The 27,500-nt window shown below is 41.9% G+C and overlaps 3 protein-coding genes across 8 annotated transcripts in view; 1 reads left to right on the plus strand and 2 right to left on the minus strand.

The window, feature by feature from the left end:
• Positions 1-572, minus strand: part of ppp1r9a (protein phosphatase 1, regulatory subunit 9A) — a 46,984-nt gene extending 46,412 nt beyond the window's left edge. Inside the window, exon 1 of the mRNA XM_071500154.1 lies at positions 369-572. The gene's annotated coding sequence lies outside the window, so the exon portion shown is untranslated. The remainder of the gene's footprint in view (positions 1-368) is intronic.
• On the plus strand, positions 552-14,116 carry sgce (sarcoglycan, epsilon). Of its 5 annotated transcripts, none has more exons than XM_071500165.1 (12): positions 552-692; positions 7,792-7,914; positions 8,204-8,361; positions 8,903-8,975; positions 10,133-10,331; positions 10,930-11,092; positions 11,261-11,475; positions 11,956-11,982; positions 12,461-12,649; positions 13,004-13,047; positions 13,510-13,547; positions 13,707-13,909. In XM_071500165.1, exons 3-12 carry the CDS (start codon positions 8,245-8,247, stop codon positions 13,755-13,757), a joined length of 1,116 nt encoding a protein of 371 aa, XP_071356266.1. In that variant the 5' UTR covers positions 552-692; positions 7,792-7,914; positions 8,204-8,244; the 3' UTR covers positions 13,758-13,909. The 5 variants fall into 5 exon arrangements, with proteins under 5 accessions (XP_071356266.1, XP_071356262.1, XP_071356261.1 ...); XM_071500160.1 differs by lacking the exon at positions 552-692 and adding an exon at positions 3,132-3,302 and having other exon boundaries at positions 13,707-14,116; XM_071500161.1 differs by lacking the exons at positions 552-692; positions 11,956-11,982 and adding an exon at positions 3,131-3,302 and having other exon boundaries at positions 13,707-14,116.
• Positions 14,117-14,192: 76 nt separating this feature from the next.
• Positions 14,193-26,651, minus strand: casd1 (CAS1 domain containing 1). Of its 2 annotated transcripts, XM_071500158.1 has the most exons (18): positions 26,271-26,650; positions 25,011-25,107; positions 24,622-24,742; positions 23,585-23,629; positions 23,429-23,491; positions 23,247-23,291; positions 23,017-23,140; positions 21,129-21,343; positions 20,570-20,989; positions 20,346-20,435; positions 20,121-20,240; positions 19,224-19,384; positions 18,958-19,033; positions 18,494-18,595; positions 18,182-18,322; positions 17,656-17,733; positions 17,115-17,207; positions 14,193-16,813 (listed from the first exon to the last, which is right to left on the minus strand). In XM_071500158.1, the coding sequence occupies exons 1-18, from the start codon at positions 26,527-26,529 to the stop codon at positions 16,544-16,546; spliced, it is 2,520 nt and encodes an 839-aa protein (XP_071356259.1). In that variant the 5' UTR covers positions 26,530-26,650; the 3' UTR covers positions 14,193-16,543. The 2 variants fall into 2 exon arrangements, with proteins under 2 accessions (XP_071356259.1, XP_071356260.1); XM_071500159.1 differs by lacking the exon at positions 17,656-17,733 and having other exon boundaries at positions 16,406-16,813; positions 26,271-26,651.
• Between the last annotated feature and the right edge of the window lie 849 nt (positions 26,652-27,500).

Raw genomic sequence — 27,500 nt, forward strand, 5'->3', positions numbered from 1 at the left:
GCCTGTGCTGCCTCGGAGGATATTGCACAGAGGAAAATAAAGTTAAGAGGAGAAAGATGAATTTGAGGCTTTGACGTTGTGTCAGTGGGATCAGACAAACAGGCTGAGCTGCACATCAGCCACAGCGCACACAACACGATGACAGCTCGGGCTCTCCGCTCCTGACACTTTAACATTCATTTATTCACATGTGTCCCCTTGTACAGATTTCCGTAGGGGCAGTCATTTAGAAAAAAAACGATCTTTCTCAATGAAAAAATAATAATAATAATAATAATAAAAAAATTAAAACAAAACGAAGTTAACTGTCAACCACAAACCACAGCGATGTTGCCTCAATGTTGCAAAAACAAAAGAGTCAGACTTACATTCATGGCTCCGGCTTCGTTTGACGCCTGATAGAAATAAACACTGATCCAGAGGGTAAACTGGTGGAAAAGAAAACAAGGATGCAAACCCTTTCGAACAATAACATAGCGACCCCACGCTGGAAAATAGTCCGGGACGGAATCGCCACTACAGAGACGCTTGGACATAGTCGAGCCGCTTCAGCGCCATTGCAGGCAGGGGGTGATGCTGCCAGCCGCACAATAGGGGTGTCGGTGCAATTTGGCAGCTCATCCCACTGAAAGCTGCACCGTGGCAGCGTTTGCAAGACGCCGCCGTCCGATGCACGTCCGCAGGGCAGTAAGGTAAACGCACTCGGCTGTAATGATAGCCGGCGATTTGAAACCGTGAAGCCTCATGTGACAGGTGTTAAAACCTGAACTGCGGCAATGGTTTGGTCCGATAATCTGCTGCGCGGAGGGGGTTTCAGTGAGCTGCAGTCTGGCATAAATACCAGCACACAGCAACTGTAACTTCACTGGCTGCTTGTTGTTCATCTGTGGGGTTTGGGTGTGGTAGAGGGTCAAAGACATGTCTGATTGTGTGACGGCTGTTCCAATTAGGGTTGCCCAAATTGTGGGGTGGGGACCACCAGGTGGCCTTGAGGAGTTCACAGGAGGGCTTAGAGCCAGAGGATTGGGTAAAGTTTGTCCTCCACTCTTCCCTCATTAAAAGTCAACCTGATGAGAGAATATGAATGAATATAACTCCCTCAATCTAATCAGTCTATATATAGGTGCAATTAACTCTGTCTATGGATAAAAAGTGTTTTATTGAATGAAATATAGGAAAGATGTTAAAGTTGGCTACTGAACACAGCAACTCTATCTCACACACTCGCCATGATTAAATGCATATTCAGGGGATGAAATTATCTCTAAAGTTTGCAGTCGCTTTCCCAAATTAATCCATTAATATTTTAGCAGTTTTCTAATAAAGATCAGAGTGTAAAAATACTAGCTGGCTGGGTCACACAGGAGTCAACAGACACCACCTCAAACACGGGACTGAATCCATGTGATTAAGCAGAGTAGAAAGGAAGCTTTGTCCACATCCAAATGTGTGATTATTTTAACCAACAGGACTGAGTTATATAATTCATTCTGATGTGTTATAAAACATGGCAAACGTATGTAAGTAAGTAAAGGCACACCAGTTTTAGACAAACATATTACAGTTTCATCAAATTTGAATCATAATTCATTCAAAAAGTGTGATTTATTAGAGCAAGCATATGCATGTGCTGCATGAAATTAAGTGATTTTATGCTCGAATTTCATCTGTCACCCTCTTAAATAAAATCCATAATATAAATCTTATTTATAAATGAGCGCATAGGATATGTTATTTATATTATTATGTAATCTCAGTCCACGCTGGACGCATTTACAGCACCTAAAACACATCTACATTGCCTTTACAACTGGTTGATTATTTTTACTCATAGCCACTCTGATTTTTCACTACCAACTGCAAGTGCATCCACACAAGCATCTTCAGTTCAGAGTAAGCAAAATATTATTTGAAATACAAACTTTGTTGGAAATGCAGTGTTGTTTTTTTTCAGTGAGGTACACTGTGTCTGCTGTACTACAGACGCTACAGTTTGGCTGCTACACACATTTAGTAACAGGCCTAATGCCAAGAGCGACTGCAGAAAAAACATAGGAGACAGGAGAGAGAGCTTTTATCATTTATCATCTCAGTTCACTGCTAAACACAAGCAGATTCAGGAGAATTACAGTGTAAACTGAAATTTAGTGCAGACTATCAGACCAAATCAGTGTCAGACACATTTGGCCATGGGGGAGAAGCTGTAGTCCCCCAGCCTCAATTACTATGCATCTTAGTGCGTGCATAGACCTATAGTGAATGTTGTGATGCATTCATACCCAGTCCAAACACTGACTATGTGAAGATGTTGCTAAGCAACCTAAAAATAATCTTAAGGGGATAAAAGGGAGGGTGAGAGAACAGAACAGCCACGCACTGCAGAGCACAGAGGATGGATGGCATCCTGTATATCACCACAGAGGAAGAAATGAATCCACTGTTCATATTGAACAAGAGCCATGAAGTGACCACTGTCAGCAGAATTAGGGTGCTTTTCTGTACGATCTGAAGTGCCTGCTCAGCGGGGGGCTGACATCAGTGGGGCATGGGGGGGTTGAATCAAGAGTCCCGCTGGCCTTTAGCAGGCCTGACTGTGAGCCAAGGGGCCAAAACATGACCATCTGTCTGCTACTACTGTCTCTGCAGGGGGTCTGGACAGATTGAAGCAGACTTCTCAAACATGTCCGTGCCCTCTTACAGCTGGGCTCAGGAGGTCAAGCCCTGGGTGGTGTGTGTGTGTGTGTGTGTGTGTGTGTCTGCTCTCCATCATGGAGAGCTAAATAACTGATCATTAAACATTCATCAAGCGAAAATGCAACTTAATCTGAAGTGGACTTTGTGGGCGACTAAACGTAAGTGTCAATGAAATCGCATCTGCACTGGGTCCCAGAGGACAAGGACACAGCCAGGTCAACAGAAACGCAGACAGACACTCCTTGACTTTGATATGCAGGCAGACTAAATTAAAATCCTCGCCAAACTCGAACATCACATGGAGACATTTCCTGAAAGGCGTGGTGCTCATAATTGTGATTCACATCTCGTTTTTTTTTTTTTTTTTTTTTTTTTTTTGCCTCTGTTTTACGAGACGACCATCTTTTTTTTTTCCATCCAGATGTTCAGCCAATGAGAAGTGCTGTTTCCAGCCAAGGAAGGAGGCGGAGGAAGGAATGCTGCAGGATGCTTATTATTATGGCTGTCAAACCCAGTGGCTATTAGATAAAACCTCCATTTTCATGTAAAATTCACGGGGACGATGAGCACCATGTCCGCTGCAGCTGTCGCGGTATGGCTCGGTACGGGTACGTATCGATTAACGCCGGAAATGTCAGGACTTTTTTTCACGCGTTTGCTTTTGATGCCGTATCCATGCTAGCTAGCTAGCTAGCTAGTTAGCCTGCTGCTGTTTAGCTGCGCTGCTCATTTTTTCCAAGCGCCTGAGGAGGAGACATGGAAAAAATGGCTAACAATAGGCAGCTATACCGTTACACGGGCGGAGTGCCTCAGTATTCAACATAAAATGTGTAATTTGTACTGTACCTTACATCTCTAGTGAGGAATATAACGCTAACGTTATACCTTGTCTGGCTAGTTCTTGTCAGTCATCCATTCAGCTTTGATTTCCTTTGGGAAAATAGCCTGTTTCCCTTGGCGCAGGCCTGTGTGTATATGCGGAACAGGTGTATTATGAATGGCTAATTAAGTAGCTTAGCAGCTCAAGTTACCCCTAATGACATATGAGAGGAATAGATGAGATAATATTAATATATTGCTGAATTTTGTGAAGCATGGACAGTAACAGCATCTTATTTGTTACAGCTGCGCATCACTTGTACCCAGGGAAAATATACACCAGGTTTATTAGGCATCACAAATTAATGGAGATACAACAACCCTGCAGTAAATCCTACATTCATGAAGAATTTAATCTTACACGTCCTTGTATCCAAGCCAGAAATCTGAAAGGGAGACATATCACATCAGGATCAGATGGTGTGCTGCTATGTTGAGAGCTATTCAGACCTCCTTGGACATCTGGACAAGGGTCTCACTGCCCCAAGGACCAAAACAAAACGTGGGGAAGCAGCATGCAGTGTCCATGCTCCATGTACCTGAAACAAACTTCCAGAAAACCTGAGCTCTTTGTAATTGAGGCTTGAAGCTTTGACATTTGCCACTGTCTATTATTATGTCAAATTTGGGGCTGTTTATGTCTCAGTGAACTGTAAGTGCACTGTACTTCCTTATTATTCTCTTTATTCCGCTGTATTTGATTTTAGTTAGATTTTAACCCCTACTTTGTTCCTCTTTAACTTCATGAAAGTAAGGTTTAAGTCAGGGCTGTTATGAAACTGCATTGACCAAACGAACTGGCAACCTTATGCATAATTCAGAATGCCCTGGAGAGACACGCTTTTCCATTCATGCTTTTATTCATTGATCCAATAGTTTACATTGCACATGCCTATGTGGCGAAATGCGGCGCTTTACATGAGAGACATGTCCACATGGAGCGATCCATGGGCTTGAAGCAGAGAACAGCCTTGTACAGAGATGGTGAGTCGGTGTGTGCAGTGGTGCACTTCATGTGTTGACCCGCTGTCCCCTCCCCCCTGTCATAACACAGTGACACGCTCAACTGGTTCCCATTAATACTGGCATAATTGTTTGCAATCGTCTCCGGTCTCACAGACTTGGCCCCCTTACTTTTGTTGTTAACAGTAGTTTACTGATTTTAGATTTTGTCTAAACCTTTTCCTTGTAAGTATTAGACGTTATCCTTAATCATTAACTATGCGACAAAAGTCTGTTTCCTCTGTTAAACACATGATACACAAATTCAACACTGTTGATGACACATAACTTCTCAACAATTGATAAATTAGTAATTTGCTTACCGTTATAGATTCCTAGAACATTGAACTGGCTGTTTCGTGTCGACAGTTGATTTCAGTCATCGCCTTCTGCTTCTTGTGACACCGACTACTTTCACTTCCAGGTCTGTGCTTAGAACGAGGCTCAAACTCATCACGGGCAGAATACCAAGGCCTCAGTCCAAACAGTAGGAATCCTTGTTATCTGTGCTTCCCCACCAGTCACCAAAGAGGCACATGCGTTCCTCCTGACCTGGACAGCATGCATGTATGTGATACTGATTCAGCAGATCCAAAGGACTTCTTCCCAACTGACTGTGCCTCACCTAGCTAGAGGCCTCAGTTAGCTAGAGCTATTAGAGGGACAAGGCTGGTTTATTCTCTCCACGCTGCCAATGGCATTTTTAACTAAAACATCACTCCTGAGACTTCAGCCAGCCCAAGGTCAGCTCAGAAAAGCATAGAATCTGGTTAGCCATTTACATCCCCCCTGCAAAGGCCTGTTAGTCATGTAGTGTATGGACATGTGCGACAGTTTCAAAGTACTGTGTCTATTATTATTACGTGTACTTCATGGATAATACTTGTATTCTAGTGTGTATGTAAGTGCAATTACTGCAAAAGTGTAGCTCATTGTGTGCATTACAATGCAAATCTCTGTCTCTACATTTGTCCTGCAGCAGGAGCTGACAGGTTAGTCTGCAGAGAACAGTTTAGTATTAACCTTTAATTGGTGATGTATTATGTACCGTAAGAGCGGTGCAGTTCATCATCTCGAGAAGGCCTGGCAGAAAGTCAGCTTGCCACAATTAAGCAGATCTGATGCTATTAGCAGAGCCTTGGTATAGCTTAGTCACTGATCTCTACTTACACTGGCTGTTGTCTAAATGGAAGTGACTGCGATCAAAGGTGAGGGTGGCAGACAGTCCAGTAGGATCCTGGAGGCTAGACTGGCCAACATAAGGTGGCCAGGAGTGTGTGTGTGAATGTTTGCTGTTGCATCAAATCTTTAATGTTGTTAGGCTAAAACACATTTCATATCCCATAGGTCATTTCAATTCCTCAGACCATTAGGTGAGACCAGGCCATCTGGGCTCTCTTCTATGTCTTGCCTGTCTCATATGTGGACGTGTCACACATGTTTACACCACGTCCAGTTGGTCTTTAAGTAGAACAGAATGGCCGGTGCTTGACCTTGACTGGGACTGTGTGACCGTGGTCCTTTGTGTGGTGAAGAATTGATGAGGCCCAACGGTCGGGTAATAGAAACTGAAAGTTTGCATTCAGAGAGGGATTTGTGGATCAACTGAAGTCATCACAGAGGGCGCCACCGGTGTGCTGAAACCGAATTAGGTTTTATTCTTGGTCTCTGAATAACCTAGATCCTAATGTCATGGGTGCAGTGGTAGCAGCATGAAGAGCTGTTGCGTGGATTAGTCATGCTCAGGTGGTTCCCTCAGTCTGTCCTTGGAAAGAGATGTTGTAGATGCAAACCTCAGGTTTCGATAGGTAACGCCACATTTAGTGGCGGCTACATTGTATTGATTGCATCTAGCTGGGATCAAGCCCTCGGGGACATGGGACATATGGCCAGTTCAGCGCCTCTGTTTGTGGCAACAGATGTAGCCCAGTTTAACATACACATGGGGCCGTTTTACAACTTTACTCTTCCAACAGCTCATCAGTGTACTTAGACTGCAGTTAGGCAATTTGGCCTCATAGATGTGGACTCTCTTAATAATCTGGAGCTTACTGTGTCACCTAATCTTCTTTAACCCCTTTGTGCACCCTGGTAATAGATAACGCTCAACAACCCAAGATCACATACTGACTTCTTCTTTCATGGACCCGGATTAAAATGTAAATCCTGCTCTATTACTCTCCTCAGCAGAGACTCAGCTACTGTTCAAGGAGAGGGCTCACACTGCAGATGTAGAGATCCACTTAATGTTGCTAAACTAATGATAGTGCTGTAGAATATGTTGGTTTGTTACTGATGAGAAGATGAAGCAGGATTAAAAAATGGTGTACATAAGTAGAAGAAGACTACAGACTCACAGCTTTCCTGGGCCTTCCTGTAGCTGCTTAATGCGACTCGAGTTGTGTCTGCAGGCAAGAACAGTTCAAACTCTCTCCCTCTCTTGCACTTCATAGCACAGATCTCTAGTCCCCCCCCCCCTTCCTTGTGCATTCAGTCTCCCATGGTGATTAAAAATTGAGTGCCCACCCACTGAGGGAGGGAGAATGGGGGGGTGGGGGTGGGGGTGGGGGTGGAGAGCGGAGAGCTGGCTAAAGCACCTTCGCTCTTACATTGTGCAAACTTTTCTCAAGGGGGCTGCCATTTTCCTAGCGATGCCCTTCACAAATAAAGACTAAATGTTTGTGTTTGAAATGGAGTGGGGCTAAAGAAGAGGGCATAATAGAGACAGAGTGGGAGGAGGGCATTCATAAAAACTCTGTACAGTCTGAATGACGCTCATTACTGCTGCTTTTACCCACAGTGCTTCAGCTACTTGCAAATTCACTGGTTTAACAGCCTGTCGTCGTATATACACAACTATGGTGTTTCAGTCAGATTTTTTGCCTTCAGGCTTGGTTTCTGGACTGCGACCTCGTGTGAGGCTCATGTTTTTACCTTCATAAGAAGGCAAAAAAAAAGTAGACAAATCTGTCATTGTTAGCATTGCTGATTCTCAAAGTGTGAAGGAGTTTAGCTGGTAAGAGTGACCCCAACATTTGCTTTATTTGTTTTCACCTTAACGCCTTCTGTTCTTGGTTAATTAGTGCTGCTGGCAGGTCATTAATGATGAATAATACACACACACACACACACACACACACACACACACACACAGAATAGGAAATGTTCTTCTCTCAGGAGCTAATTTTCTCTGTTTGTTTGAAAACTGTATTGCAGTGGTTACCATCTTGTCGAGGTCTCACGCGGACCGTAACGTCTACCCATCTGCAGGAGTGCTGTTTGTCCACGTTCTGGAAAGAGAGTACTTCAAAGGAGAGTTTCCTCCCTACCCAAAATCAGGTACTACAGCATTACAGCTTCATTCTGTGGCTCTTTAATTAATATAGATATAATTTTTTGTGTTTAAATGTTTGCTAACCTTAATGACATTCAAACATTTGTACGCATATAAATTATAAATACCACAGCACATTGTTAATTTATCATATTTCACAAGTAGAAAATGCTTCGCTGCAGTTGGCAAAACTTACTACAATTCAGCTAATGGGTCTAAATGTACATTACTGAATTGCTTGTGACCCATAACAGAACAATCAAGTGCCCCCTCATTAAACTGCTCTGCCTGCAGGGGACGCCAGCAATGACCCCATCACTTTCAACACCAACCTGATGGGCTACCCCGACAGGCCAGGCTGGCTGCGTTACATCCAGAGGACACCGCACAGCGACGGAGTGCTCTACGGCTCCCCCACTGCAGAGCATGTTGGCAAGCCCACTGTTATAGAGGTTGGTGGCTGGACCACTTTCAAACTGAAAAGAGTAGAGATGAAGTAATTTGTGCTGCTGCTTATTATGTCAAGGAAGGAAAAGGAATGATCCTTTTAGTGCTAAAATGTTGAACAAGATGAGGGCATTGAATTAAAAGAATACATCACGTTCAGTCATTTAAATGGGAGACAGTATCAGGTACTCTGTGGTCTTCACTAAGGCACACATAAAGCTAAAGGAGTAGTTGCACATTAGACTTTATTTTACTGAATTCAGCTAATTTGTGTGCATGCAGCAGTAGCATGGTACAGTGTTACGCTCGAGTCTTCAGACTTAAATTCCACTATGTCTTTATATGCTTTCTTTGTCCCCCATAAGCTACTGCAGAAATTCTTTTCCCAAAAGGCTTAACGTTCCCAGCAGTGCACATGTGCCTCTATACGGTGTTTCAGTCGGGTACGGAGCCTGTGTGGTGTATCTAGCTCAGCCTTGTCCAGAGGGCTGCTGCAATATAAGCTGCACTGATCTGGGCTTAAACTTTCACCCCTGTGTGTTGCAGATTACTGCCTATAACAGACGCACTTTCGAGACGGCACGGCACAACTTGGTCATAAACATCATGGCCACTGAAGGTAAGAGGCCCCAGTATGAGAGCTTAGAGCAAGCAGAGATCAGACTGTGCAACTTCCCTGATTAAATCCTGAAGGCACATTCAGAACTTGAACGGAGTCATGGACTTCCCTGAAGACAAAATTTTCCCTGTGATTACTTTTGTCAACCAGAACTAATAAATCATTACCAAAGAAAAACTATATACTATATTGATCTTACGAAGAGCTATAATGTACCAGAGGTCAAGTATCTTCTTCATACACATGGTACAATAAATACTATATTTATCTAGCTATGTCAATCTCACATTAAATTATTGATGTTATCAATAATGTTTGTGTTTAAATTTAAATATGCATTGTTGTTGCTCTTATTTCCTAGATCAGTTTAAATTATTGAGCTCAGAAGTTCTTGAACCATGGAAACAGTATTTGATAAAATAATCTTAACACAAGGTACATTTAGTAGCTAGTCTGGAGCTTTTGATCATATGACATGATCTTCGTAAGCAAGAGTTTTCAGAACTTAGCGAACCCCATTTGCGGATGAAGCACATGTAAGAAAAAGCTGTAGAAAAGTGAACCTTGTGGTGATATTATTTGTCAACAGTCAAAACCATTTATTGTTATTCTTCAGATAGTGAAGTAAAAGATGTATCTTTACATCCAGTCTGACTGGTACTGATCTCAATATACTGTATGTTGTGGCTTCTGTGAACAGCGCAGTCCTGTGTTGAAGCCTTATGGTTCTAAATGATCACATTGTGCAGCGTCCTGTTCATCTTTGTGACTACACCTCACATCTGTGCATCTGTATGTTTGCGCACTGGCTTGTTGACCAGTCACGGTACATGCAGTGCAATATGAACTGAGTCGGGTGAACGCGCAGCAGATGTTCGCGGCGCTAACGTGACATCACTCTCCCTATGCTGTGATGTCATCTGCCATCTGGCCCCAGAAGTGACTGGTGAAGTCAGTGTCAACTACTGTACGCAGCAGTAATAAAGTAATCATGATGTCTGAGTCAGCAGGACAGCGCTGTGTCATCTCTCTTTTCTCAGGGTTATGGATTCTCATGGTTGTAGCTCACCCTCCTGTCTTCTTTCCCACCTCATCTTACTGCCTTTCACCGTTTTCAACCTTTTATCTCACTCTTTCTTCTTCATCCTTATGCACAGAGTTCCCTTTGCCCTACCAGGCAGAGTTTTACATCAAAAACATGAATGTGGAGGAGATGCTGGCGAGCGAGGTGCTGGGGGACTTCCTAGGAGCGGTGAAAAATGTATGGCAGCCTGAGCGCCTCAACGCCATCAACATCACCTCGGCACTGGACCGTGGTGGCCGTGTGCCCCTGCCCATCAATAACCTCAAAGAAGGGTGAGGATTTTGGAGGCTGAAGTGGACCTGGTTTGAATTTTTCAACAGTTGGAAAAGCATTTCATAGCTAAAGGAAAGGAAAGCTCAATCAAGGTTTTTTTTCTTTGCTCTAAGCTCTACTTGCTTCCCCATTTGCTTCTATTTTAAAAACTAAATTAAGTGTTGTGATTTACACACTCTTAAAGAATCTCTCAATCAATGACCTCTTCGCTTCTCACAATCAAACAAATTGCATATATTTTCAGCCCACTCACATCATGCTAACATTTTATTTAATTGGGGCCTTGGGAATCCTCATTTTGCTGAGAATTAGATAAGTACACTTGGCCGTCAGCACTGACAGACACTGTCAGTTGGTTTAGTTCAGCGGGGAATAGCCCACATGAACTGCCATAAGTTGTACATCAAAGATTCATGCTGACGTTTTGGAAGATAAAAGCATCTAGGAGAACACTCAGTGGAGGAGAAATGCTCTGACTATTACAAGCCTCAGCATAAACATGTAAAGTGAGGCTCCATCTTCTCTTCTCTTCTCTTCTCTTCTCTTCTCTTCTCCTTCCTCTCTCATCCTTTATATTTTACTGTGTCCTCTCCCTAGAGTGTATGTGATGGTTGGTGCTGATGTACCCTTCTCTTCGTGCCTGCGGGAGGTGGAAAGCCCACATAACCAGCTGCGCTGCAGTCAGGAGATGGAGCCTGTCATCAGCTGTGACAAGAAGTTCAGAGCTCAGTTTCACATCGACTGGTGTAAGATTTCTCTGGTGAGGATTCTCATATACAGATTCACCTGGATTGAAAATTGTAGGTTTTTAATAGTGGGGCAACATAACCTTGTGCTCGTGGCTACATAAGGATTGTTTTTGACCAATAGCTTCATCAGGTTTATTCACAAATACTGAATTAACTTTTACTCATATTTATTTCTTTAGGTTGACATCAACAAAGTAGTCCCGATATACATTACCCGCCCAGACCCAGGCACAGGGATCCTGCCTGAATTTGGGGAATACAACCCCCCCTCTGAGTCTCTGAGGAGCCGGGACTACTTTTCCGACTTCCTTATCACGCTGGCTGTTCCCTCCGCTGTGGCGCTAGTCCTCTTCTTCATCCTCGGCTACACTATGTGCTGCCGACGGGAAGGGGTGTAAGTGTGCTTGGTCTTATATTTTTATGCAAATATTGCACCAAACACCCCAACAGACATTTGAGGAACGCAGTGAAAAAGTTACTGAAGTATGGAATGAGAGACAGAAAGGATAGTGCAAAAATCTGGATTGGAAATTGCAGCTTGTCATTACCATCCAGTTGTACCGTCCACACATGTTAAGTTACCCATAAATTTCTGTCCCAGGTTTTTTTTGTTTTTTTTTTTAATGTTTTCATGTAACGTCTTGTTGTTTTGAAGCATAGCCATGACATTGATGATCATTCATCCATGATAAGTCCTTTCATCATTCTCCATCATTTGCAGGCTGGGAGTGACGTGCCCCCTCATTCACTCCACGTTCCACACCCCATCAGCATTTCCACACCGTCTTTACCCAACAGTCCATTCACTTGTGTGTAGATGTCTCTTTAACTATTAATATTAGTATTTAATTCATCCATTTTGTTTTGTTTCTAGGGAAAAAAGAAACATGCAAACACCAGAGTAAGTGTTTTACCTCTCCTGTGTTTTTCTTGATTTTGGGTCTGTTTCTGTCCCCTCCCCCCCCCCTCTCTCTTTGGTTTGCAGTTTTGTCATCTATGTTGTCACTGACGGCTTTCTCATAACCAGTCATATGCTCATCTGTGTGTTGACATCCATTCATCCAATGGGCTGCTCAAAATTTTAATGACCAGATGAAGGGAATTCTTGCTTAGCGGTGGCTGCTTTCAGTTATCTCAAATATCGAAGATTAAGAACATATCTTGAAGTCAGACACAGTGGTAGGTGAGGGTGGATGATTTCTGTTGTGCATGCATGAACTGACTGCAGATCTCACCATATCAGATGCAAATCGCTGGCTTATTCAGATATTTTAAATACCTCTCCAGTATATAAAGCATTGCACACGGGATGAGATAACACCACCAGACATGGCAACATCACAAACTCTTGTTAAATTCGCTGCCTCTCCCATCTCCAGCATCCAGCTGGTTCACCACAGCTCCATCCAGAAGTCCACCAAGGAGCTGCGGAGCATGTCTAAGAACCGCGAGATCTCCTGGCCGCTCTCCACCCTGCCTGTCTTCAACCCAGTCAGTGGCGAGGTGGTGCCGCCCATCCACCCCGACAACTATGAGACCACCAGCATGCCCCTCATGCAGACACAGACGTGAGTTAGGGGATTTGGTGGAGGGAAATAACATACACACGCTTACGTTCATTCGCAGGCACACAGATGTATGGCTTATAGGCGTCATTATGGGGAAATATGAGTCAAAACAATACCATTATCGTTTAATCTTGTTTTCAGCACTCTCTAACCACGCCATGTTTATAGCCAAAGCTGCAACAAGCAAGTCAGGTCTTTGGAAAATATAACTACAGCTTAAGAGGTTCAAGCTGTCTCATGATATTTACTAATGGGCTTGATACTCAAAAATTTTAAATACAACACGCTTTCACATGATACTAAAGGCTCTTGTGTGGGAATGTTTGTTCACCACAATATCATTGTTTATTTCAGGAACCTGCAAAATCAGATTACGATACCACAGCAACGGCCATCAGGTTAGTGCTACCTCCGTCTTTCATATTCTAGTCTAACAGACTGCTTTACTGTATCTGCATATGTGATATGTAATGTGACTATTTAATGCCACATACATGAATAATTAACTTTAGTTAATTTAGTTTAATCTAGTTATTTTAGTGAAAAAAATAGCAGTCTGTTGCTGAACATCGTCTGCTGCAAGTTGTTGTAAATAAATGTATAGTTTCCTGCCTAATGTTCATCAGGATGTCCACTGCAGGGAAAGCATGTCTCATCAGCTTCACAGTAAAATAATTTAGACTGACTTATTACATCTTACTACCATATTGACGCTTTGTTGACTTTAACAATATGAAGCCACATTGAAATTTAGGCCACAGTTACTTTGCTGTGTTGGTGTGTGAGCGCCCTCCTGTGTGCATGGTGGTGAGCTGCATGACACACTAACCTGCTGCTCTCTCTGTTCACTGCTAACAAAGGAGATAATTATGTCATGTCAACATTTCGAAGGCTGGAGGTAGGTGCTGCGATCTGTTTATTAGCTAATGAAGAGATAATTAATGCTGATTTGTGAATTATTTTTATTCATGAGGTTTGTTTCAGCTCATCTCTTTTGCTAAACAGGACTAACAGCACATCAAAACAGAGTTTTATATATTTTTTTGTATTATTCCAGGTAAATGGTATTCCTGAGGAGAGAAAGGTGGCCGAGGCCCTTAATTTGTGACCAGAAAAAACCAGTGTCGGCGCTACCTGTTTCCATATCTATATATTTGTTTTTTTATCTAACATTTGTGCCAATCTGCATGCCTCAGAAGTGTCTTTACAAAGTTCTATTGTCCATATGCACTTATACCTTGAAGAGTGACAGTGTGGAAGAGAACAAAGAGCTCAGCTGATTATAAAGATACATTAGAATATTTTGGAATATATGTGTAAATGTTAAAACTCTGATGTTTGTATTTCTACTTGCTTTGCACAATGGACCTCTTAGAGGAAAAGGGAGTTTTACATGGAAATCCTTCAATTGTCACACATTAATAATATGTAATATGTCACATGATGACAATAAAATATTTAAAATGAGTTTGTTTTTACTGTAAGTACCTTACACCTTACTTATAATGACTGAATAATGTGGGAAAAAAAGAAGCCAAAACAGCAAATTTTATGAAGGTATTATTAATAATGTACAACAGAATAAAGGCATTTATAAATAATATGGATACATTTCACATTTTTGAAGACATCACAAAATTTTTTTACATGTAACATATTTCAAAGAGTACCTGCACAGGGGTATAAATAGTTGTTGCTTTTACATGACCAAAGAGATCTATTAAGGCCTGACGCAATTACCAATTTTTTTAACTGTTGATCAGTAATAGACGAGAAAATGGATCAGTAAACTTTACACATAAAGGAAACTGCAGCATGGAAATGCCACTCTCATCTATACAAGGAGGTGATGACTGTTACAAATTACAAATTCACTTGGCTCTTGTTAGTTTGAGAACACAACCTGAACTGTACATCATCAGAGAAATGACAGGAGAAAGCTGTAGACAAATTGTTCCACTGTAAAGAAAATTTCATTCTTTGTGGACCCATGTTTTTCTTAAAAAGGGAGGCTACATAAACGTGTAGAAAACGACTGACACTGCAATCTTTTACTACCTCACGGGAGATGGAATATGCAACTCTACATTTATAAGTAATACAGCTTGGCTCTTACAATATTATGAAATGATTGTTGCAAAACATTTGATTTAGCCAATAAAAATGTGCAGAAGGTATCTGCACTGGTACCATGTTAACCACTGTATTTCACCTCAGAGATGAAAAGAAAAATGCAGACCTTAAAATAAAAGTGCTAATTTCAGTCAAATGTCTTAGGATAAATAGACAGAGACATCGCCCATTTGTCAACTGACAAAATATACAATATTTTCCTTAAAGCAACAGTAATATGTCTTCTCAGCTCAGTCAGTGCATTACCAAGTAGTTGTCTTTAAACGTTGATGAGGCCCTGATGCAAAGTGCGAAACGACGGCAGATTGTGATTCCAGGCTGCATCACAGATGTGACAAAGCACACCTGGAGATGTGTTGTATGGATAAGCCACTGAGAAAAGCTGTATGTTCAAAGGCATTCAGTCTAAGAAATCACTTTCATTCACTCACTGACCAAAATGTTCACTGGCTGTGACAGCAGAGGAAGTGTGTATAGCTAACAGCTGTTAGCCCTATTGTACAATAATATGTGCAACCCAGCATTTTCCGACGGAGCTATGAGGCATGTTCTTGATGACAATGAAAGGATAAAAGGACTAAAAACACTGCTGAAGCACTGCTGTATAAAATAAATCTCTCACTCTATTATACAAATATACACACACTATGATGTGAGCTGCTAATAAGACAGACAGGCGGCAGACTGTAAAGGCTCAACCTCCGCAGTGTGTCTCTGAGGCAGGTAATCATCTGTAAGATGCTGGGATGGGTATAAGATGGATCTATGTAATACTTCCCTCACAAACAGCAGTCATGGGCGCAAAATACAGAAATAAAAAAGCCAAAAAAAAAAAATTTTATAAAATATATGCTTAATTTAAATCATTAAATACTGTACATATCACATAGTAGAGCTACAGCAGGTGACCATGGTACCTTTCAGCACAAGGCAAATATTTTTTGAAATTACTCACAAAAACATTAGGAAAAATACGATGAGGGATGTTCCAACATTTTAACAATTGCATTCCAATTTTTTTACTTGCCTTGTCTTGTTCGTTTTTTGATCAAACAAACTAGTTGCTGGTCCATATTTTGCATATTTAGATATCTAACACTATTTTTAAGTCACCAGAAATACTGTACAAAGTAATGCTGAGAATAAAATGCAGCACAACTTAACATAATAGCGTAAAAAGAGTAGATATCCGAATATGTAGGTTATGGATGCACCTGAGTGAAAATACCTTCAGCTGCTACTGCCGTGTGGACGGAGTGTGTGCCCAGTGATCCCTTCCAGATTGAAATAATGACAGGAAGTACTGTACATGACAAAATAAACTTCTTACTTGTGTGTTTTGCTTAACAGAAGCAACGCTGCAGAAATTCACACAGCAAGCACAAGGCCTTGAAATGAAAGGACCATTTTTTTGTTTTAAATAAAATTCCACATATCCAAGTGTCTCCTATGCTCCTCTGTTGAAACCAGATAATGTAAACGTTTCAAGCGTTATTGTTCTTCTTTTCTGTCTTACATAAAGGAGCAATTCCCCCTTTTCTGGTCATTTTTCTTTTCTTCAGTGTACGACTTTCACAGCAGTCAAAAAGTACAAACTCTGCTCAAACATGGCCAGTGGTGATCTCCCATGGGTTCCTTATTGTTTCCTGTGGCCACCAGGAGCCTCAAGCCCTGGGCCTGCTCCCGGCTTGAATCTGTGCCTCACTTCAATCTCAGCAGGGGCTTAGCGAGTCTTTCATGCCCCACACCAAGAGGTATCCATCAGGCCCCGGGCATGGGCTGGCTGCCCCTGGCTAGCAGCAGTACAATCAGACTGAAGAGCCCCACGGCCCCCAGTCTCTTCAGCAGGGCCACGCTGTCTTTGGGGATGACCACCTGGGCCAAGTCATTGGTGATGAGGGAAATCTCATGAGCCACACAAACAAAGATGAAGGTGCTGACCATGATGTTTAGAGAAGGGTTTCCTGGAATCAGGACCAAAATTCCCTTGGTGTCTGCTGCCAGCCAGATGTGGTACTGGCATATGAACAGCTGGGGGAGACAAACAAAACGTGTTCAATAGTAGGTAATGTCATTTGTGCTAATTCCCTTTTAACACAGTTGCATCCAGGGGGCTACAGAGGTGGTAAGGAATATCAGTTGCTTTGTACTTATATTTTTATTCCTGCTATTTTATTAGTGCTCCTTCACATTTTATGACTGTTCCTTCATCTTTCTTTATTGTTTTATGCTACACTTTGCAAAGCACTTTTTACAATCAGAGATTTTATACAGAACCATATAAATACATTTTTATTATCTTATTGTAACACTACTGCCATGTGCTTCTCACCTCCAAGGAGATCTTTCCAAACCATGCAAAGAATGAGCTATATATGGAGCGGGCGTAGCCAGGAATGTTCCTGATGAGAATGAAGGCCAAAATCTGTGGAAAAAAAATACAAAGACATTTCTAAGAGTCAAAGCTTAAAGACAGACTGGGTCCTTTACGATAGGGGTTGCAATCTCATTCAGTTTAGGGGAGGAAAGCTCAACTATATTGTCAGTGACCTTATCTACCTCACTACTTCAAACTATTTCCCAGTGAAGATCAACTCTAGATAATGCCTGTACTATCTTTAGGCCCTACAAGAAGGAAACTCCCTTGTTATTACACACATAATGTCCTGTCATGCAATTAGGGTAATTACATCTCAAGGCAAATCCAAAGGGATTACAACTATGTAACAATACTGATACACCCATACCCATATACAAGACTACAACAACATACAACATTCAGGGCTGCTATTAAACCACACATGGTCTGTTAAATACAAACAGAGAACAAAAGGAAAAGAGGGAAAAAGAAAAAGGAGAGATAATTACTGTACCTGGACCACAGAGATGTAAGGATGCATCTCATTGCACTCTGTTTTGGTTTTGCAGCTGCTGGCCCATATTGAGTAAGTCTAGAATAAAAGGGGGGGGGGGGGGGGGGGGGGGGGGGGGGGGGTTGGGTAACAGCTTTTAATCTTCAGCTGCAACAAAGATGAATGGGTTGATTTAGTTTGATGAGCCCTTGTTGCTGTAATCTCCAAATGCTTTGGTGGAGTCAACAGAGAACAGAGAGCTGTCTCGGTGCTACAAATGAGCCAACTTGATGGGCGTTATCCATATGAGATGAATAGATTATCACTACACTGAATTCTGTTCTGTGTTTGTGATCTGCACATTTCTCAATAGGTGGGCAAAGTCTTAAGTAAGAACATAAAGAGCAGACAATTGCGGCTGTCAAGGCAAATACCAGGTGTGGCATTTATCTAAGTACACACCCATCACTGTGTAACCACTCTCTCCTAAGCCGCTGTTGCAAGCGAGCATTTCATTCATCAACTACAATAAGATGAAGAGTCTTACTATGAAGGAGACGACAGAAAGGAAGAGGAGCAGGTTGGAAATCTTGGCAGAGAAGAGAGCTTCTCCTTTGCCCTCTGACAGCACCTGGCGCTTCTGCAGCACCAGATAGATGAAGGCAAATAACATGCCGTGTATCACCACCTGCAGAAGAACATTACCACATGAAAATTATTTCATACAAAGTTTAGAAAATGAATCCCACTTGAAAAAGATTCTGATATGTATTGTGCCATGCAGTACATTTCACAAAACAAGTTAATACAAGCAGCTACTAAACTTGGGTGCATCTGGAGCGAAACACATTTGACTTACAAATCGGTCCAGCTTCCATCTGAACCACCACTCGTGGATGCTTCCGTTCAGCTCAAAGAGTTTGGAGATGGGCCACATGGAGAAGATGCTCTCAAAGAAACCCTGGAGTCACCCGGCCAAAACATGAATATTAGATGAAGTCTCACACAAGGGTCAAAACCAATTTGAGAAAAAACCATGATAGCGTCATTCAGAGGTTCTTGACAATTTGTGTCTACACTGCACTGAATACCCATTCAAAATTTCAATGCATACTCATCCATTTTGCTTCATTTAGGCTACAAATGCAATCAAATACAGTATTCTTGTATTTGAAAGCATGAAATTTCTTTCAAATTGTGCTGTGTGAAGAAGTAACATTGACGTGTTGCCATTTACACCTCTCACATGACATTGTTCACATTAAATCAATCTAAAACCTGCAGTATAATTTCATTTCAAGTTTTTAAATTAAATTCAGCCACCTGTGAAAAGGCAAAGAAGCATATGAACAGCAAAAGGGCCAGTAACTTCGCCAGGACCCCGAGGTGCCACATGCCACTACCTGTTCAGAGAACAAGACAGCCATTAGTGAAATTGTCTTCTAAATGCAATCCTGCTGCTGACATGGCAAGTTTCAAATTTATTGTGTAGAAGTATTTGCATGTATTGATTCACATAGTCAAGGGCCATGATGGAAGTGAAACAAATTTGATAACAGTTCCTTAAACTTTCATCAGTTCTCTGACACCTACTGTTGGCCTTCTTCTGCAGGATCTGAGGCCACATGGCCAGTGTAGCGTAGATGACGACAAACCAGAAGGTGACCAATGGAACAAAATAATAGAACTGATAGGGTCTGTCCATTACCACACACAGCACCAAGACCAGGAAGTTTAGACGGAAAAGCACCTAGTGTGGAATAAACATGAAAACACAAAACCTAAATAAATCGACAGCATCACACTGACAGTCCCAACCAAATACCTGTATGTTTTATTATCAATCATATGATGATACAGTGGAAACCATATTATAGTAATGACTTTTGTCTATTTTCTTTATTTCTGATGTAGATTACCCTCTAATTGACATTTGCACGTTCATGAAATGAATATAAAGTAATGAAACTGACAGCTTTGTTATTTACTGATTTAAAGATAAAATAACAAACTGTGCCTTCCTCTCCTGCTCCAAGCCTAGTCTGAATGGCCAGGGTAACACACGTAACACACCTGCTGTTGTGAGTGAGCAGGATGATAATTACGCACTGTAAAAGTCCCAGAACACAAGCAGAACAGGAACAGGATGCAAAATAACTCACTGGGCCATGGCAGTGAAGAGATCACATGGTGCACCAGTGCACAAAACAAGTGCATGCATGCACATGCGCACACTGCAGCTTGGAGCTTTTTTTTTCATATGTTGACTTGTATGAAAAGACCCAAAACACTAATGTGGAATACTTGCTTACTATAAGCAAATTATTTAAACATCATTTGTATAGGAATAATTCTGTCCCAAGCTTTAATCCATATAAATGGTTGATCCCTGTAACCGTGACCACTATAAGTGATTTCCACTGTATTTCATCCCAAAGTAATACTTTGCAAGATCCTGGTTAAAGTATAACTGTGTGTGTCTTCACCTGGCACACTCTATACAGTCCAAAGTCTCCTTTGAGCCAGAAAAAGGAAAAGTGTCCATAGCCAGTCTGAAAAAGGTACGCTGCCACCAGCACCCGCACGTGCATGTACACTGGAATGAACTGTAAGAGAGAAAAAAATCAATTTATGCCTTTATATCAAATATCAAATATATACACCTCCTCAAAGCAGGTTATGTATGTGAAGAAGGCATATTTATAACTCACAGCGCTGGCACCAGATATGTGATAGATGAGGATGACAAGCTGCATCCAGCCTTTCCACTCATCTGTTTGCTCTCGGTTGAGTAATTTGGTCTGTGCAAAATGTAAAATTTCAGAAAAATAAATCGTTTCAATACCAGCTGAGAATGCACTATACTTAATTCTATGTTGAAATAAAACCTCAAAATAAAAAAAAATACTGTTGTGAACAGCACTTCCTGTCTTACCTCCTTGCTGTTCTCACTGTAAAACACTCCCAAGACAAATATATAGATGAGAGGGATGAAGAACGTGGAGTGTGTGTAGAACTTCTGCTCTTTCATAAACACATCTGCTCTGTCACAAAGGTAAAAATAGGCCATGATGATGCCCATCCTGCAGAGAGCCTGGAAGGGCGCCTTTGGACCCAAGGGGACAGCTGCAGTCGCTGGCTTCTTCTCCTCTAGGCTCTCCACATCAGGGGGCACAGGTCGGCGGTGCCGGTTGTTGCCAAGGACGTGGAGGACCAGGAAGACCATTGCTGAGCCCAGGAAGAAACATGCTGACAGTTTCTGGAGGAAGTTGGGGGGTGGTAATGTTTGGCAGCAGGAGCCATCTATGGGCCTCAGTAGCTTGTTGCACACAGAGTTCATGAGGACCATGGCCCCCTGACAGGAGAATTACACAGGATGGTGGGGAGGATGTGAGCAACATTCCAAGTTAAAAATATAACAACCGTGCTGCCGTATTCAACAGAACAATATATTTGTCAATAAATAATCTTCAATTAACAGAAATTCTGCCTACCACATTCCTGGTGCTCTCAGGCAGGTGCAAGCCATCATCTGACTGTGAGATTGTTTCCAGTGCCGCCTGGCGGGACGCCGCCAATAGCTTGACCCGGGACCTGCTGCTACGCTTGCTGCTGTTGAGCACATCTGTGGCTGCTTCATTGTAAAGCTCCAGCTGCTGGTTGGTGATCATTTTCCTGTTCTCACTCAACACCTCCTCATTAACTGGGTCTGTTGGGCAGAGGTGTGATGGTGTTGTGTGTGGAAAAAAAAAAGGTTTAGTTGAGAGGCTGAGAGAAAGCATGATAGTCACAATATTCTACAGCCACATGTGAAATTAGTCAAAAATACTAGTTGGGAAATAGGGATTTAGTGATGACACTGTAGCACCTGAAATACCCAGAAGGACCCAACCATCTCCATTCTGTATTGCTGTTATTTGATTGTTTGTTGAAGAACATGTATTCAATGGCAGTGATTAACAAATTCACATATGGAAAATAAGATATAACGACCAAAAAGTACATAAAGTTGATTTGGGGTGATTGAAGATATGACACTGGGCAATATGGTGTATAAATAATATTGCAATATTTATAGGTTATATTGTGCTATATATATTGGTATTTTGAAATCTCCTCTAAAGCACTTCATACATGTGTGGTACATGGTTTATTCATTACTGGTTCCTATTCAAAAATTTTAAATTTGCAAAAAGGAGAAATCACAAGTTAAATTTGACCCTTAACAAAAGACAAGAATCCCTGGGGAAGACATTTAACCCTGAGGCCTGAGACACACTGGCTTCGTGGCGTATGCAAAATGTCTTGGTTTCCATTAGGCACCCATGTAAACAGGTTAGAGTGGCCTACTTTTCACACAACGTGCACAGTTCGCAGCAAAAACAGACAAGGAAAACATCTGATGATAGTGATATTGACATCATACCAACAACATTAGATAAAACTGACACCTTTCACTATATAGTTTGAAATTTCTAGGCTGAATCTGAATTTGTCAAAGACATGACAAAAAAAAAAACATTTTTTGAACCATTTTAGCAGCTTTTAGCAGCTGCATGTGGAAACAGTGGAAACCACAAGTGCTAAATGTTTATAGCAGAAACCCAACATAGGCTAGAATCATATTATGTCAATAATTTAACATGTGAAGGGCATAAGTGTGCTCACTCCCTCTCAGTTCCTCTCGCTGTCACTCTATGTGTGCGTGTCTTGCTCTCAATGAGGGTAACATAAGCCAAGAAAAACTATGTAGAAAGACAGCGCTGGCAGTAGTAGCGACACAGCAGACACACAGTTGGTGTGAACACACACAACGCACATGCAAGGCAGGTAGTGTGTTCCAATGCATTCGTTTTCTGAACCAATTCGTCCACCTCTATCTTCACTTGCCGTTTCTGAACACGTATAACTCGCTTTAGCACTTCTGCTCCCTCTAGTTCCCTCCACTTCCAGATACAAACGCACATACCTCACCTATGTCACACACGCTCCCAGTGGAGTTCGATGGATGGGCAGGCAGTGTGCCCACACGAATTTCATGCAGGCTTCTTTAAACAATCATGTGACAATATATACTAAATTTTTTTCACTATAGTCATTTACCACATCCCACGTGGAACAAGCCGCAATACATCAAGTATATTTGATATATCACCCACTCCTAATGTGATGTGACTTGGAATGTGTGAACACTTTACAATCAAAGCTTTGAACCATTAAGCGGTTCTAGTGGTAATCCCATATGGCATGAGGGCAGCAATCACATGAGAGATTAATCACTGTAATGAAGGGTAAAGGCAGTAATCTGCTTTACCACCCCGTCTGAGATGACCAATGATAAAAAGCTCCCATCTTGGATCTTCACCTTGAAGCTGAGCTTACCTTGCAGCACCCAGTAGACCTCTCCATGGTCAGCTAGTCTCTCTAGATGCACAGCAATGGCTGTCAGGTTGACTTTGTACTGCTGTAGGGTCTCACTGCTGCCACTGTGCAACTTGATGGACCACTGTAGATAAATAGATGAAATTAAGATTGACAAAACTCAGCCAACACCTTGTTTTTTCTATCATAAAATGTGCAAGCACTGCTGAGCACTTGTTTATCCAGCTTACTGTGGCAGCTCCAAGGATGACAACATCCGGCTTTGCTGAAGCTTCCTGCAACCCATGAGAGAAGTTGCTGTCAGAGCAGCAAATCCATGTCCAAACCACCAGGACAATTTCAAGTCTATAAAACTTCTTTGATTAACAATGTTCCCCATTTGTTAATAACAGAACTTAACAAAGACACTCACATGTGTCCATGATATCAAGCGTTCCTTCATTGAATTATTTGCCTCTGGATACCACAGGAAGTCCTGAACACAAAGAGGACAGAGATGTTTTTAACTTTTATCAGTGTTTTGAAAGACTGAGAACAGGAGATAAAAACACATCCAGAATTAGCTCACCACATTCACAGCAGAACTCTCTTCTTCAAAGGGAATGTCCTCATGCTTCAGACATTACATGGGGACAGACAGAGAGAAAGTCTGTTAGGCAGATAGTGTTCCTGTTTTTCCCAGCTTGAGATCAGACCAAAATAGTTCAGACTGCTGCATAATTACCATGCATTCCAGTGCTGCTTTTTTTTTTCCTTTGTTCGTGTTTCTGTGCAAACCACTTACTATTAAATTTTTGTTGCAGCGCATTTTCCCAATGCCACCTATTTCACAAAGTCTGAGGGCCTAAATATATCTGCACATTTTAATGAAATCAAATCTATATGAACATACATATAGATTGGGAATGGGAAAAAAAAAGATAAGTTGGGATATTTCTCATTTTAAGACTGTAGGTTGAGGTTTAATGTCAGGCCTGAGAATAGCAAGTAAATTGATCACAACATTTTCACTGTAAATGGCAGTGAGTAAGTAGTCAGGCCTGCATTTCTGGTAAATAGTCAGAGCAGAGTATTGCAAAGCCAACAGGAAACAGGATTGTTTTAAGTTTTCTCCAGTCAGAAAATGTTCGAGGCAAAATCCTTAATCACTGGGGAAGGGCACAGGGACCTTTTTTTCTTACAGAGAACACAAGCAGCCCTGCTTCCAAAGCTGTTGTGATTGATATAGACAGCTCTACCTATCTGTCTGCTCTTCCAAGCATATTTTATTTGGATCAGCCAGAATACATTTGCAGGCTATATATTACAGGATGTAGTAAGTTAAAAAGTAGAAACATTTCTTTTATCATTCTAGGTCAACTTGTTTTGATCAGATCAGAAACCTCAGTACACATGAGCAGAGAGTAAATAACCTACAGAGAGGAATAACCTACAGTGGCTGCACTTTGTCATTTTTTTTTTTTTGTACAAAAAATATGCAGATATGATATGTAGCTCTCTAGATTAGTATTCCGTGCACCTTCACCATTTTTTGTCCAACAACTCTGCTGAAATAATGTCCTGACAAAAACCACGGGTTAATATGCTGCTGTTTCTCATAATTACCTTGTTTCCGTCTTCTCTTCGGCCAGGGTCAATAATTTTAATGAATGAGTAAAATAGCTGCCTGATTCGTGAATCACCAACAAAGGCCACCCGCTTTTCAGCAAGGCAGGTTTTGGCTTCACTGTAAGACAAAAATGATGGTGAGGAATCTGAAAATTGTGCATCTTAACAACTGCTGATGGCAATCATTCATGTGCTGGGTGGTTCATTGCATGGATCTTATTACACACTGTCTGACCATGTGATCTTTTCAATTGGTTATTTGGCTTATGAATCACCCATCCAACCTTACAGTCAGACACAGACACACACACGTCACCCATTCCTGCTACACACTTAGATTTTTATCTCAAACTTAATAGTAGCCTTCCACAGTTAGCGTGACTCACATGCTCTTGTATTTGTGCATCATACAGCCATAAGGCTGCCATACATTCTCCCCCAAGTAACGTCCTCTGGACAGCAGCCATTCACATGAGTCTCCACCTGGAGGCAAGACACAGAGAATCTACCAGTAAGACCAAACAAAAGCACTAATCTCGCTTTCACCCACAGTTGCTCTGTAACTTGCTGTCTCAATAGTACCATGGCTTTCCATTCAGTACTGTCAAAGGACTAGGATACAATACAGGGCTCTGCTAGGGGCCATAATATAAAATGAAGTCATCAGTAATTTAGCTCAACCATAAATCTCTCCAGCTATTCATTTGTGTGTAAAATGAATAGAGCCATCTACAACTGAATCACTCCATAGAAACAGGCGAACATGAAGGATCGGCAGGCTGGCGACAGACGTGGGCATTTCAGTGTCATCGCCAGCCAAAGCAGCTGCTCTCAGTGTGTACACAGTCTCTGGTTCCTACCCACTTTCATGAACAAAGTCCACTCTATGCAACCCAGCCGCGAAGTGGATGTATGCCATACTAATATTTCTTTATAGTCCAGCTCTTGGCTTTGTGCCATCGCTGTCATTCTCAGTCTTCAGGTTGTGGGATGTGCAAAATGAGATCCAGCTCTTTACGCCTGAAAAATGAGTGTCCGGTCCAATTCGCGATTTGGTCTAACTTATCTTTGCCCGCAAAGCCAATAAAACTTGCTTAAGACCTGAGACAGAAAGCAGGACGCTACAACACTGTTCAAAACCACTAAAGCTACAGTTTGTTACCGTTACTTGTTAACGGTACAACACCTCATTTCTGACTAGCTTAACGCATACTTCAGCATTTGTTTAGTAAGTTAACGGACCGGCTGCTAATACCGATGTAAATGAGATAGCCTCACTAATATTAAAATCTTGTTAAGGCAATCACTGCACACACTCCTTCCCCAGCAGTAATCAAGCGCATGCTGACAGGAGCATGTAAACACAGCTAAATGCAGTGTTAGCTTCATTCAGCTAGCCAGTGGGGGCCAAGCAAGTTTAAGTTAACGCTACTGTGAGTGAGTTTAGTCTATGCACTGATCTATCTGCTTTATGTTAAGTTTACATCCTGTTTAAGTAACCTTTTAAAAGCAACAGCGGATAACGGCACTGCACCGACCCGCAGAGAGAAGTACAGGGCAGCTAGCGGGCTAACGTTAGCAATAGCTTATGTCAAGTGTTTCTCTGGCTGCATCAATAGCAACTTTAATAAACGGAAACCACTTACCTTCATAATACCGCAAAGCTGTGTGAAACACGAGGAGTAAAATAACGACTACTAGCGATATTAATTTGGCATTTTTAATGGTAAAATGTTGATTTATTTCGCGTTTGCCCAGGCTATAGGCCAGGACCGCCATCTTTGCTCCTCCATGACAACAAGCAGCTGTGCAGTCTAGCGGGGGCGGCGGCGGCGGCGGCGGCGGCGCTCCTCCCGGTGCGCCACCTGCCCCGTCTGCTTCACGCCACACCGCCTCCTTCTCCATCACCGCCGCTCAAAGCAGCTGCAGATCAAAATATGATTTACGGGGGCTCCCGTTTACATTAAAACACCAGATCGTTCGGCGGACCACAGTTTTTTAAGGATCATCTGTGATCAAGGTTCAGTGCCCTCACATGAGTATTTCAAAACAAACTGTGTACACTGCCTACACTCACTGATAGCACTGGGAGTAATGAGGGGTCCAAACAGAGTGTGCTGCTGTATCCCTATTGTTTTTACAACGCAGTGTACACTTTATGTGTCTGTTCAGATCTGTTCAGAGGAAGAGTGCAAATCTTCCTCTGAACAGATCTGGTGGGCCCATAGTGATGGTAACTGCTTATTTACACCTGGTTAAAAAAAGGTTATGGGGGTTCCTTAAGGGGCTTCCATCAATATGTGCCACAATGACAGAATCTAGGACTATTTTGGTCGTGGATTTCAAACACTTTCTGTGATAAAACATTTAAAAGCAAAAATCTTATCAGATGAGGGTCCGTGTTCTAATTTGTGTCAGTTTAGGGGTCAGTGATGTGAAAAAGTTTACTGATATAAAGTGTTTGTTTGTCATGTCAAAAAGGTAATTTTAAAATTGCCCGTCTCTCTGTTTCTTCTGTCTCTTCTGGTCTCAGTAAACACTGGGGCCAGTGGGGCAGTTGGGTGAAATTCTGTAAGTCACTGTGCTTTGGCAGTCAAATTGTGTGAAGAAGACAAATTAGCCTACGTCCTCTGGCAGGTTCAGTACCTTCCTAATGGAGCTTGATTAGCATTTAAGAAAGTAACTCCGACATGCAAATCACGGTGTATCAATGATACACAATAAATCCTACAGGTTTCAAGTGTTAACACAAGGCACTTTCTCTGTTGTTTCCCACGGTTACACACACATTAAAATATAGTCATATACGTATCACTCATATCTTTTTTTAAAACTCACAATAGTGGGAGATCACAAGGTTTCCAATGACACTAAAC

The sequence above is a fragment of the Trachinotus anak genome, unplaced genomic scaffold, assembly GCF_046630095.1.
Source record: "Trachinotus anak isolate AG129_WGS33_773 ecotype Australia unplaced genomic scaffold, CSIRO_AGI_Tana_v1 ptg000016l, whole genome shotgun sequence".
NCBI lineage: Eukaryota > Metazoa > Chordata > Actinopteri > Carangiformes > Carangidae > Trachinotus > Trachinotus anak.